The following is a 13,979-nucleotide window of genomic DNA, read 5'->3' on the forward strand; positions in this document are numbered from 1 at the left end:
GCAGCTTTTGCTGACTCACTGCTGGGCTTTGTGCAGCCTCTATTTCAGTATCAGTTCAAACCAAGATGAGCATTCACACAAGCGGTCTCTGGGACTGCTAATATACCTGCGTCCTTCAGAAAAAAGTGAGAGGAGGGAAACAGAATTGAAATTGTCTTTCTCATTCACGCACACACACACACACACACTGGTTATGTTTACATGCAGTTTTTACATATAGCAATTTTTGAGAGTCCAATTTTGTCATCCAGCTTAGAACAGTGTTCTCCAAAATGGGAATCACACTGGCTACAGAATGACACCCAACTTCAGAGGCCTATATCATAGGAGGATCCTTTGGGACACTTAGTTTACTTAGTTTTTTTTAAATAAGCTACAGTCACATATTAGGGTATGATATCTACTATTTACAGTCAAGCTGGAAAGTCTGCACACCCCTTTCACCTTCTCCACATTTTATGTTACAGTTCATTTTAGATGGCCATTAGCAGTCTGAGTTGAGTTAGGAGCCCAGTCTCAAGCACATTTTGTTTTTGTAAATTATGATATTTATTATTCATATATAAAAAAAACATATAGATAGGCCTTCTGATGCAGAAATCAATGTTCTATAGGTTTGTCGTTCGACACCCTTCCTCAATCTCCTGCCTCGTCATTACTACCAAACTTGTTCATGACAGTGTTTCCAATAATTTCCATAATTTCCAATAGGAGTTCTGAATTCTGCCTGCATTTGTTTGTCGACAGACTTGCCTACATTTTGCCCAAATGTCTTTACATTTTTTGGATTTCTTGCGTCCCGTCTCCCCTTGGCAAATAGTTGATCTCATGCGTCAACTCTGATGGAACCCATCTGACTAGCTGTAGCCAAAAAAGCAGGACTTACACTTACTGTACTGTACTGATTGCTTTAAAGTTATATATATATATATTTTTACATAAATAAACAATGCCATGTTTGTTCATTATAAGGTAGAGTAAGGTTTAAATGAAAAGCGTTAGATAACATTATATTATTATATATTATTATAGTTTATATTTGGCCAATCTTTGTAGGAAAAATGTCAACTGAATAAAGAGCCATTTGGGAGCATGTAAGCTTCAGTCCACCTTCAGTCCACTTTCATGAACTAATCTATCTCTGGAGGCCTAGAAGGGCCCTAGGTGTTCAACAATGACATACAGGACATTTGAAAGTATCTCTTAAACCCCTAAGAATCACTGGTGGTTCCTGGCTTCCCTTCCATTGTTATAATGTAGGAACAACTCCAGTTTGCATTGTTTTCAATGTATTTACCGATTAGTAACCTGTAAGGTTTAATAAAGGTCACTGAGCACAAGGGCTTAAGACTGGATACATGTAAACAATTCATCTTGAAAACATTCTGGATGACAAAAATAAATGACCTGTGTATGAAATGACCACCATTTCATAGGTGTACTAACAAAATACATTCATTAAAGAACTGCACATTTTAAAATGATTGTTTGGGTGGGTCCACAGGGGCATGATCTAGCAGAGGGTGATAAACAACATCTTATAGATGTGCGAATAAATATAGGATCTCATTATCTGTTATTATCTGCTCGTTAGGACATCAGGACACGATCTAACCTCAAGTAACAACAGACAAGTTATTGCTTCACTGAGATAATTGATACACTCATGAAGCCATTTTCAACCAGGGTCCCAACCTCTGTGGGTGAGTTTGAGTTTGATTTGCCTGCTGTATCATTAGCCCAGGCAGAACTAATGATGGGCTCTGGCAGTAATTAACGTGCTGTGTAAAGCTAGTCCAAGTGTTTTGCAGTGTGCATGTGTGTGTGTGTGTGTTTTATGAGCAGGTCCCATAGGCGTCCCTAAATCAGATCTCAGTGCCTACATCCCAGGTCCATTTTAAAGTCTATATTGGGGGAGCCAGTTGTTCTAATTTATGGCCAGTAATAAATTTGCCATGACCTCTTTTTACTAATCATGTTTATTTTGATGAGTATATTTGTATGTATTTAGGTTGCAAATCTCAATCGACATAGAACTGTACTGGATTAACTGTGTTCCCATAAATTTACTAATGGACTTGCTCAAGCATTTTTAAAAAGATTTAGCAAATAAAAAAAAAGAAAACTGCATTTATCTGTGCCTCCCTCTTTCCTGCAACACGCAGGCCACAAAATCTACTGAGATTTCTTCTATCAACCAAACTACCTACCTTGCTAATTAAGCTCTGTTTTGCTTTGTTTTGGTCTTCAGACAACACTAAAATAGCTAGGCAAATGTGGCGAAATGGAGATTTTATAAATACTGACATCCACTGTCCAGCGATTGGCTTCTAATTAACACATGATCCCAGCCCCAACGCATCCAAAACTGAGAGTGGTCAATCATTTCATTATGGTCATTATTTCGCTATGTCTGATCACTTTTTTTTAGAAATAAACTTTTTTGACCATCACCAATTTCACTGACTAGTTAGGTCTTCTTTTCACAGAGCACTTTCAATGCTGGGAGATTTTCCAAAAGAAGGACCTATTAGCATTAAATTGTAAGTACTGAAAGTATTAATTAGTGCCATGAACTCACACCAGTAAATCGCACCAAGGCATGTATTCAAAATGTCAGAAATGTCAAAAAATGTCTCCTACTCTTATTTCCTTTTGGATTGGCAAATGAAAAATTGTCCAATCAAGATTCATATTCCTCAGTGGTCTCTAGAAAAATTGTGGTCTCTAGGTAAATAAATCATTGGGGGGGAATCGCGCTGGTGGAACTAACCATCCTTTCTGATTTCCAGTAGATGGGACTAATTCCATCCAATAAAAGTCCTATATATGTCACAGACTGTGAATGCAAGCAGTAGCTTGACCAGGTTTCACTAATTTTTCTAGAACAGCCAAAAATGCAATTCCATGGCAGAGCCATGACATTTAAGGCCTTAACTCAAGCCTAGGTTTAACAGTCATGGTTGAGGTGCATGGCTGGCTGAATAAATATGTTTGGCTTCAATTCCTCTGAAGGCCTTTATTGAATGAATTAGGGGGTTAACCCCCATCTCCACACCAGCCAAACCCCATAATTCTCAACCTGCCTTTAGTCAATCACTTTCTGTCTCTGGCACATACATCATAGGGACTTTGGTATTAATGTGAATATTACTGGTGCTGTTTTTAGACAGTTCCCACATGAGAAGACTCTGAAGTCTTTATTAATGACTTTAGACGGCAGTGGCACAGAAACCACATCAAAAGATTCACCATCATTATCATCATCACAAACATTTGATCCTCAGTTTACACTTATTATCCCATTCAATAGGCAGCAGCCTGACGACAGGATGACATTTTAATTAGACACTTCAATTACCAAAGAATAGCCCCACCAGTTTGTACAGTAGACCCTGTAGTTACTAAATAATACACCTGAAGAGTGTTAAGGGGTTAAGCAACTTTAGCACCCAGTGACTCAACTCCAAGCAGCACACACACACACACACATACACAGATCCACATATACACACATAAACATCAATGTAGGCCTTCATCTTTAAACTATGAGGCATCATATTTGTAGTAAATATTTCACTTCATTGACACCTTTTGTATTCATTATGGGTATCCCCGCCACTGCTACTGCACTGCAGTTTACATCCTGTGATGAGTGCTTGTTTATTTTTATCAAGGCACTCGGCTAGAGGTGCAGCGATCATGAATTTCTATGACCAATTCAGATTCCGATTTCTTCGTAGCTAAATTGGCCCATGCAGATGTTTTGGGGCAGTTTTATTTATTTACCTTTGAACACACTGGCATAAAACACAGAGTCCTAGAAGATTCATGGATGTGTATGAATTTAAGATGCAGTGTTCGAATTTTGACTAGTTGGAAAACGCAGTCACAGGTGGAAACTAAATTATAAATCTATAAAACATTATGTGTAACATTATGTTATAAAATCGCTACACAGACTGCCTAAAATAGTTAATCGCCTTCTTAAAAACAAGAGTAAAAATTTGCCACTTCTGATTAGAGCCAATTCCGATAATGCACCCCTGCACTCCCAGCCAAGGAACAAGAGCATCTTTATACTTCAAAATGTCAAACTAAGCAACTTACCACACCACTTCACTTTCCAGTTACGGTTGGCGTCGACGCCACGGCAGTGATATCTGGCATTTTTTGACCGTGTTTTTCGCCAGAAACGGTCCTTTAAGAGAAAAGCACATTCCATACAGTCAGGTATATCAGACACAAGTATTTAGACACAATTCTTGTCATTTTGCCTCTTTAAAATGCCACAATGAATCTGAAGCAATCAAGATATGATTATGAAATGTTTTTTCAGCTTTAATTCAAGAATCAAAATAATGCAGGAATTACAGCTCAGTCCCTCTGGTAAGAAGTTTGGCCAGGAATTTCATGACAAAGGAGATAAAAGGCCTGGAGCTTGCATTCGGTAGCTTTTAATGGGAAATCTAAAAAAGGTCTGTCCAGTTCTGAAACATGATTCTTTGGACCTAGGGTTAACTTGCATGAGACTCACATGATAATTTGTACCAGAATGATGGGAAGAGAGGAGTATAGAAAAGGAAAAATGGGACCATAATCCAAAACATCATCTGTCAAACATGATGGAGGCACTGTTATTGCAGGGGCATGTATGGCTGCCAATGGAATTGGAACATTGGCGTTTATGAATAATTCAACTGCTGACAGAAGTAATAAAAAGAAATATGAAGTGAACAGAGCTATACTTCACGCTCAGATCCAGTCAAACGATAAATAATGACCCATATCACACCGTCAAAGAAATACAAGAGCTTCTGAAGGAATAGAATGTGTTATTGTGAATTCTGCTCACACATGTTTTTTGTGAGGGAATAAGTACATTTTGTACATACATGTATTATTAGGATGAGTGAGTAGAATTTACATATTGCACAACAAAACTGCACACTCAAAGCCCACCGGACCACTCCTTAACACGCCATGTCAACATAAATCAGCAAACAAAAGGAGGTGGGGGGGGGGCATTTACGGTTTTCCAGCTGTAGTGATATCCGTCCACGTTAAAAACAGGCATGATGTAGAAGTTCAGCTGATTCATCAGTCGCCTCATGCTGGAGTCGTGCCGATAGGAGTTCACGGCCTGCAATCAGACGCAAGGGAGTCGAGACACACACAAAAACAGATAGAAAAGAGGCTTCATCGTCCCTAGAGATGAGCCACAGTGCTGTATAAACACCACACAAGGTCACACACTGCTGCCACTGCTGGGGAAGTAAATACTCTAGAGGAAGTGAGGGCAGCAGTCCTTCTATTTTCTTGTCAGTCTAGTCTAGTCTAAGTTCATGAAGTTCATGTTCATGAAACTGTACAAGGACATTAAATTATACAGTATGCTGGGTTTCCAGTTCTTTTAGCCTACTCTACTGTGCATCTACAGCCATTAACCATTTATATATAAGCAACTCCTTCCTTATAGGTTCATTATATAAGTGTACAATTAGAGACTGCAGCCCATTTGTTACTGTTCAGGTTATCAGGTCCTTCTAGCCCATTAGTCGTTGGTCAGATTCTGACCACAAGACAGCTCCTGACAGACATTACCTGGTCAGTGGACCATTCTCAGCACAGCAGTGACACTGACATGGTAGTCTGTGTTGTGATAGTAAAAGTATATCAAGTACAGCCATGTCTGGTCATTGAGTACAGCAGTCTTACTGGGGTTTTTACACACGCTAGTGCCACTGCTAGATTGAGAGGGGGTCCACCATCTGAAAATATCCAGCCAAAAGTACCTCTGTGGACATTGGTCAAGGGCTAAGGGGTGGTTAACACAAACGGTGTATCAACAGGTGAGTCTATTGATTCTTCTCACTGTTACAGACAATGATCCCTGCTCATACATACCACCAATTAGTGATATATGTAGTGATTTTTTCCAAAAACTATTCATTGTTTTTTTTTCATGAAGAATTGAATGTTTTTATCATGTTATTGAATGTTATTCAATAACATCTGTGGTAAAAGAAAAGTCCACCTTTTTTCAAAATGTAATGGTAACAAAGTCATGTTTGTGGTCATGGCAAACATATGTTGTTGTGGTCATGGCAACCTCTAGTTCCTGTCCATTTTGAGCTCAACATTAGGGTTAACTCCTAACCTCAGCCTTTTTGCCGGTGGTGAATGACCACTGGTGACAGTTCTGTACTGAAGAACATGCTGTACTGATGTAAAGTAGCTTTGAGCAATGAGGATGAGGGGGGCAGGCAGTGGAACTGTAATCTGACTTACATCAGGGTTAATCTGCTTTAGAACAGTGTCAGTGCTCTGCCACACTGTGGCCTAAAGAAGGTACTGAAACACACCTGCTCAAAGCAGCTACATATGATACTGTATATAATCTGGTCTTTTCCACCTTTCATGCATTGGTAGGTTGCGTTTGTAGCTCATTCAATAGCAGAAGATTTTGTTTCTACAGCGTCCTTTGGCCCAGCTTTTCAGATGTAATTAGAATACAAATAGCACAAGTTTACAAGGCTTACCTTTCGAACTTTAAAGGTTCTAAGGGTTACTCTAAACGTCTCCCTTTAGAACTCTGTAGTTGTGGCTGTACATTTGCCATACGTTGAATTTATGTTACATAATTAAATGTAATTACTTTTATCAAATGAATTACACACATTATATGTCCAAATGTTTGTGGACACCCCTTCTCATGAATGCATTCAGCTACTTTAAATTCAACCCATTGCTGACACAAATGTGCAAATGCACACAAACACAGCTTGTCTAGTCTTTGTAGAGAAGTACTGCCAACAGAACAAGACTCTCTGGGGCAGATAAACATACAACCTATTGGCACCATGCCTAATGCCAGGCATGGGCTAGAGGGGTATAAAGCCCCCTAGCATTGAGCTGTGGAGCAGTGGAACTGTGTTATTATGGTACTCCATCCAGTGTCTTTGGAAAGAGTTTGAGAGTTGGGGTGGGGGATGAGGTGGGGTGGGGAACATCCAACATCCTGACCTCACTAATGCTCTTGCTACTGGATGCAATCAAATATTTACAATAATGCTTCAGAATGTAGTCTTTAGAATTTAGAGAGACTCCAACAGTTACTCCAACCAAAGCGGGATTTAAAAGAAACCCATGAATGAGCAGGTGTCCCAATACTTTTGTCTACATAATGTATATAGCCATGTGATAAACGGCATTGAAATGGCACTGACACAACAATAACTTTTCATCAAACTGAAATCACAAAAAACATCTGCTCTTCTATCAACAAACAAACGTAGGGTGGATTGACGGTTTAGAATATGTGGTTTGCACAGAATCACTCCTCTTGTTTCAAGGAACTACGAGGCAGAAATAATTAAACGTAATCTAAGAAGTGGTGTGAAATTGTATAAGCCACAGGAGACCTAGGAGGCTTAAATAGATGCAATTAAATTTTTGATGGACCACAAAACATGTTTTGAGAAGTCGCTGGTTCCAGATTAGCATCACAAAAGCCCCTCTAACCCCCTGTTGCTAGATTCCTCCATGAATCTTGAGATGCTACGGCTCTGCGGTTTTAGCAGCCTGGCATTTCAGGCCTGTCTAAACTGATGTGAAGTGACCGGCTCTAATGGTGTAGAGTGGATTTACTTTGTGGTGTTGCACTCTCTTTGGCGTCCAGTGGGTTCACATCAGGAGAAGAGCTATTGTCATGTCCTTACATTGACCGTTAAGAGTCAGTAGGGGTCAGGTTAAAGTGACCAGCAATCAGCTGATCAGGGAAGACATGTCTGGTGTCTTTAGTTTGCTTGTTTAGTTTTGCAATAACGGGAGATTATGTACATTAACTAGCACTGTGAAAGCTGCATGCCCCAATCATCACACATGTGTTGTAAACACATACATTTGACTCCTACGATGGTCCTACAGTACTCTCCAGAGGGACGTTTTACAGTTTAAGGACTAGGAAAACCTACTTCTGGTGATGTACATTGATATGTCGATAAGCACTTTGGGCTGATACTTGGGCAAGGTGCTTAAAATGTCTGCTAGATGGCTAAAACAGGATGCTGAACATTAAGCATTACTGTATGTATGATTTTTTATCACTGGGGAAAGTCCCAAAGGTTGCATGATATATTTGAGGAATGCATTCTGGGTACTGTAGTGAACTAACATTGATGGATAAGAAAGATGCACAACTGTAAAGGGGTTCAATACAGCACTGCAGATTATTACATAGCATGACAAAGAACATCTAAAATACTAGTTTTAGGCCAGAGAGACCCTTTAAGTTATCTCAAACAGACTTACTTACGTGGTTTCTGCCACTGTAGAGCATTGCCATTTAATTTAATAGCTAAACTGATGCTAACTGGTGGGGTATATGATGCCATTGCTTGTTAGAACATTAGCCTAGATAACTAATTAGCTGCAGTGTAAAGAGAAAGAAGCAAACTTCACACACCAAACGTCTCAACTGATTGCTTATATTTGGTATAATTCTTCCAGACTATCATCACAAGGATCAGTTAAGCATAATATAACGAAACCCATACTTCTTTCACGAACCACTGGCAGAAGGCTGGGCCGATCCATTCCCGTGCATGAACTCCACAGTCTATCCACATAGCCTTCTTATGGTGCCGCTTTCTGTTTCCTAACTGACAGGAGAGGGGATTAGTGAGGCAAGAAAGAGTTCTAACTGGACAGTCTGTGTTCATTTTGACACCTCTCACTTACCTTTAGGACATACAGGGGCCGTCCCTCATAGGACCGCCCAATAGAAAACAAGTCCACCAGGTGTGGGTGTGTCCGGTTCATTTCAAACATCCAGTCCTGGATCTGTAACCAAAAGAGAGACATTTAGTACTATATAATGGATCCTTTTTAGTTCTAAAATCTAATTGGCTGAGCCCTGTGGTAATGATTAACTATTGGTCGATTTATGACATCTGTGTTGTTTGGAAAATGCAGCCTTCTTTTAACTTATGTAAGCGGGTGATAAAAAAATATGTTAATTAAAAATGTATTATTAATAATAAACTACATTGTTTAACAACAAAACTTAAACATTGTAAAATTACTGCAACACACTGCCTAAAACTGCAAAGGCCTGGGGACACCTGACTGTATAAAATGTCTTTAATAAATGGATTTTTGGTTTGCTTTCAATAACATATAACCCAGAAAGCTCTGTTAACATTTGTTAACTGAGGGACCAACTGCTTATCTGAAAGGTAATCGCTGTAATCTTCTCTGATCCAAAATTCCACTTTAATTGAAGATGTGCTGTGCAGACGATTCAGACTGAAGACATCTCCATAATGAAGTGTCAGAGAAAACACTGTTTAAACCCTCTGACACATCCAAAACATACTGTACACTATCTTTAAGGAAATGTCCGTCCATTTCTTCTTGACTCAATTATCTCTATTCCTTAATGTTGTCACTAATAACAACCTGCCATCAAATGATTCATTCGAAGCCTGGTGTGTCTGCTGCCAAAACAAGGCCAGAATGGTTAAGATATTAAATGGCAGAAATGTCTGGCACTTTCATCCACTCCTCGTGAAAGATATCTTTTTTTAATCACATGCTTCAGTCCACTGCAATCTCCCTAGCAGGGCCACTTCCAGTCTCATTAACTCAGCAAAAGTGGGATGCTTTTTAGTAAATGCATCTTCATGCAAAAGATCTGCATACAAGCAACACGTTTATTACTTTTGTGTTTTATTACTTTGGTGTTTCCTAGATGTAGAATGATCACATTTAGAGTACATTAGTTCAGTACAGAGTACACTCTAGTACTGAGTGTTCAGAGTTCAGAGTAACGCTGAGATAAATAACTGATCAGCACAGTGATTTATCAGTCTACTCATGCTTTAGTAGAGCTCAGTAACACTGAGATAAATAACTGATCACACTGATTTATCAGTCTACTCAGGCTTTAGTAGAGCTCAGTAACACTGAGATAAATAACTGATCAGCACAGTGATTTATCAGTCTACTCATGCTTTAGTAGAGCTCAGTAACACTGAGATAAATAACTGATCAGCACAGTGATTTATCAGTCTACTCATGCTTTAGTAGAGCTCAGTAACACTGAGATAAATAACTGATCAGCACAGTGATTTATCAGTCTACTCATGCTTTAGTAGAGCGCAGTAACACTGAGATAAATAACTGATCAGCACAGTGATTTATCAGTCTACTCAGGCTTTAGTAGAGCTCAGTAACACTGAGATAAATAACTGATCAGCACAGTGATTTATCAGTCTACTTATGCTTTAGCAGAGCTCAGTAACACTGAGATAAATAACTGATCAGCACAGTGATTTATTAGTCTACCCATGCTTTAGTAGAGCTCAGTAACACTGAGATAAATAACTGATCAGCACAGTGATTTATCAGTTTACTTATGCTTTAGTAGAGCTCAGTAACACTGAGATAAATAACTGATCAGCACAGTGATTTATCAGTTTACTTATGCTTTAGTAGAGCTCAGTAACACTGAGATAAATAACTGATCAGCACAGTGACTTATCAGTCTACTCATGCTTTAGTAGAGCTCAGTAACACTGAGATAAATAACTGATCAGCACAGTGATTTATCAGTCTACTCATGCTTTAGCAGAGCTCAGTAACACTGAGATAAATAACTAAACAGTACAGTGATTTATCAGTCTACTCAGGCTTTAGTAGAGCTCAGTAACACTGAGATAAATAACTGATCACACTGATTTATCAGTCTACTCAGGCTTTAGTAGAGCTCAGTAACACTGAGATAAATAACTGATCAGTACAGTGATTTATCAGTCTACTCATGCTTTAGTAGAGCTCAGTAACACTGAGATTAATAACTGATCAGCACAGTGATTTATCAGTCTACTCAGGCTTTAGTAGAGCTCAGTAACACTGAGATAAATAACTGATCAGCACAGTGATTTATCAGTCTACCCAGGCTTTAGTAGAGCTCAGTAGCACTGAGATAAATAACTGATCAGCACAGTGATTTATCAGTCTACTCATGCTTTAGTAGAGCTCAGTAACACTGAGATAAATAACTGATCAGCGCAGTGATTTATCAGTGTACTCAGGCTTTAGTAGAGCTCAGTAACACTGAGATAAATAACTGATCAGCACAGTGATTTATCAGTCTACTCATGCTTTAGTAGAGCTCAGTAACACTGAGATAAATAACTGATCAGCACAGTGATTTATCAGTCTACTCATGCTTTAGTAGAGCTCAGTAACACTGAGATAAATAACTGATCAGCACAGTGATTTATCAGTTTACTCATGCTTTAGTAGAGCTCAGTAGCACTGAGATAAATAACTGATCAGCACAGTGATTTATCAGTGTACTCAGGCTTTAGTTGAGCTCAGTAACACTGAGATAAATAACAGATGTGATTTTTGTTATATGTGATACTATTTGGGCACTTTGTAGCAAAAGTAAAGAAGCAAACTTTGACTGTCCTGGCTGAGGGGGTGAGGGGTGAGGGGAACATTCTGTAAATTTCATTTTTTCAGTTTATTAAAACCGACCTGTCATTCTGGTGATTAATTTAATGCCTCTAAGAGCATTCCATGCTTCCATAACATTTAGGATATTAAACACTTTAAATTGGACTCTTATCCACTCCTTGCCAAAGCTATGAGGCTCCTCATTCATCAACATCTCATCTAATCTAAAGCTGTGTGACTGAGTGCAAGCTGTGGTGTGTGTGATAGTTTGTTTAAGGCTGGAGCTGTGTTGCAGTGAGAGGAAGAGTGTAATGATGGGTTAGTGTTACTTAGATGAAAACGTCCGCATGTTCAGTTGTCTAGAGTGTACACAGAGAAGAGCTCAAAGAAAAACAACAGCCTAAGGGATAGCTTGCCTCTGTTGCTGCACCACAAGAGGAAGAGAGCGAGAGAGGAAGAAAGGGAGAGAGAGAGAGAGAGAGAGAGAGAGAGAGAGATGCTTTGAAGCTATATGGACATGACTGATTTAGCATGCTTCTTACCTAGCTTGGAGTTTGCCACAGTTTGGAGATGCCACTCTCTCTCTCTCTCTCTTTCTCAATCTGTCATGCATACTACCCTTGTATGTATATTCACTGACCACTTTAACAGAAACACCAACCATATGTGCACAAGTGTACCATTACTGTTGCTCATCTGTTGCTGGAGTTTATGAACCCCCCTCCATCCCATTAATCAATGGAAAGGGACCACCGTTGGACCACCGTTGCCCCAATATTATGTGACTGGTGGGCTGTACTCAACACACCAGTGACACTGGCAGCGTCCGTAAGTTTATATAAGGCACAGTGGTGTTGCTGGGGTTGTGTACACTCATAGGCCACTTTATCAGAAACCCCACCCTTGTAACTCCACTTTGCTGGTGTACAGATAGAAACTGCAGCCCATCTATTGGTGAACAGTCTGTACTAGCCAACTGTGGTGTGTAAAACACCACCAACACTGCTGTGCCTAATGCTGGTACCAGGCCAGAGGTGGTCCTGCAGCAGTCCCTTTCCATTTATGGATGGGATAGAGAGATGCAGTAACAGGTGGATTACAGCTGGTAATTGTATGTAGTGAAATGTAGCGCAAACAGGGTTTGTGTTATTGACAAAATAGCCAACAAGTGTTGGAACAAAGTAGGTGTGTTTAATGAGGTCATGGAGGTACCCACCTCCTCCAGCGGATGATACACTTCATAATCGTACTGGAATTCTGAACGACGCTTTCTGGAGGGCCGGTGTCCGGCCTGTTTCTCCATTTCCATCTGGACATTAGGAATGAGCACCCTGTGGGGGACAGCAGGGGGCAGGACAGAGAGGTAATGTATACATTCAGCTGCTTCACAGTAAACTCATCAGTGTAAAAAGACTGTAACTTCTACAGTGTCCACTTTTAACCCCACAGATTAATATGGCTTGAAAGAAACACAGTAAGAGAAGCTCACTGGCTATTTCAGTGTTTCCTGTGAAATGGAACAGAAAGTCAGGATGAGCCAAGAGCTAAAGTACAGTATCTAAGCAGGAGGTGAGGATATGGCACGTCTTTAACAGAAACACTGAACTGTTATGTTTAAACAAAGCCTTTGTGACCCCATAGCTTTCTCTCCAAATGCAAACATCAATTCAAGCAACTCTTCATTTTTACGTATTAAAGTGCCTAAAAGAGTACATCCCTCTCAGCACATCTGAAAAGTCATAAGGTCGCAAGGTTTCCGGCAACTGCTACCTAATAATTCGTAATCCTCACTATTTCATCTTTTGAGGCGGAGTTACAGAGGCAGCGTAACTGAACTTTCAGCCTCTTGAGGGCGCACTACCCAGCTTCAGAACAGATCCGAATAAAATGGATTTTGATGGATTAATCACTTGTTTATTACTAAAAAGCTACAAGTTGTGTTGAGATTTGTTTTTTCATTATGTAGCGTTTACTCACACCTTAAATATGAGGCTAATGTAGCTAACAAGTAGAGTGTCTGACCATCAATTAGCAACATTAATATGCTAACTGCATAATCACCACACATTCAACTCAACTTGTTCATTAATCTCTAATAGCCTTGCTTGTGACATTTCTGGAACTGTATGACACATTGCTATAGAAAATGGACAAAAGTTAGTCAAAGTAGTAGTAGTACAGGGGTGAGCAATATATGGCATAAACATATTTTCACAAACCGATTTCACCAAACACTGGTGCTTCCGAGGTTTGATCAGTTGCAACACACAAAACCACACTTGTGAATAAAACCATATTTTCAGAAATGATTGTGTGTATTTGGATCAGTTTGTATAGAATTGTGGTTTCATTTTAGAACACCCTGGGGCAGCGTTCAGGTCAGGCTACTGGAGTAAATCGCTGACGTCCGGCTATGTCCAAATATTTTACTGAAACATTCTCCCTTTGATTTTGCCTGATCTGGTAGCCATGTGGATCCAGTACATTTACTGAGACCATGAGATACAGAC

At 39.6% G+C, this 13,979-nt stretch overlaps 1 protein-coding gene across 1 annotated transcript in view; it reads right to left on the reverse strand.

The window, feature by feature from the left end:
* The window catches only part of cpa6 (carboxypeptidase A6), a 36,402-nt gene that overhangs the window by 2,808 nt on the left and 19,615 nt on the right, over positions 1–13,979 (reverse strand). Inside the window, exons 4-8 of the mRNA XM_072657515.1 lie at positions 12,686–12,800; positions 8,743–8,844; positions 8,559–8,663; positions 5,033–5,143; positions 4,111–4,201 (exon numbers count right to left, since the gene is read on the reverse strand). Of these exons, the coding sequence (XP_072513616.1) occupies positions 4,111–4,201; positions 5,033–5,143; positions 8,559–8,663; positions 8,743–8,844; positions 12,686–12,800 (524 nt within the window). The remainder of the gene's footprint in view (positions 1–4,110; positions 4,202–5,032; positions 5,144–8,558; positions 8,664–8,742; positions 8,845–12,685; positions 12,801–13,979) is intronic.

This window comes from Salminus brasiliensis, chromosome 1 (genome assembly GCF_030463535.1).
Source record: "Salminus brasiliensis chromosome 1, fSalBra1.hap2, whole genome shotgun sequence".
NCBI lineage: Eukaryota > Metazoa > Chordata > Actinopteri > Characiformes > Bryconidae > Salminus > Salminus brasiliensis.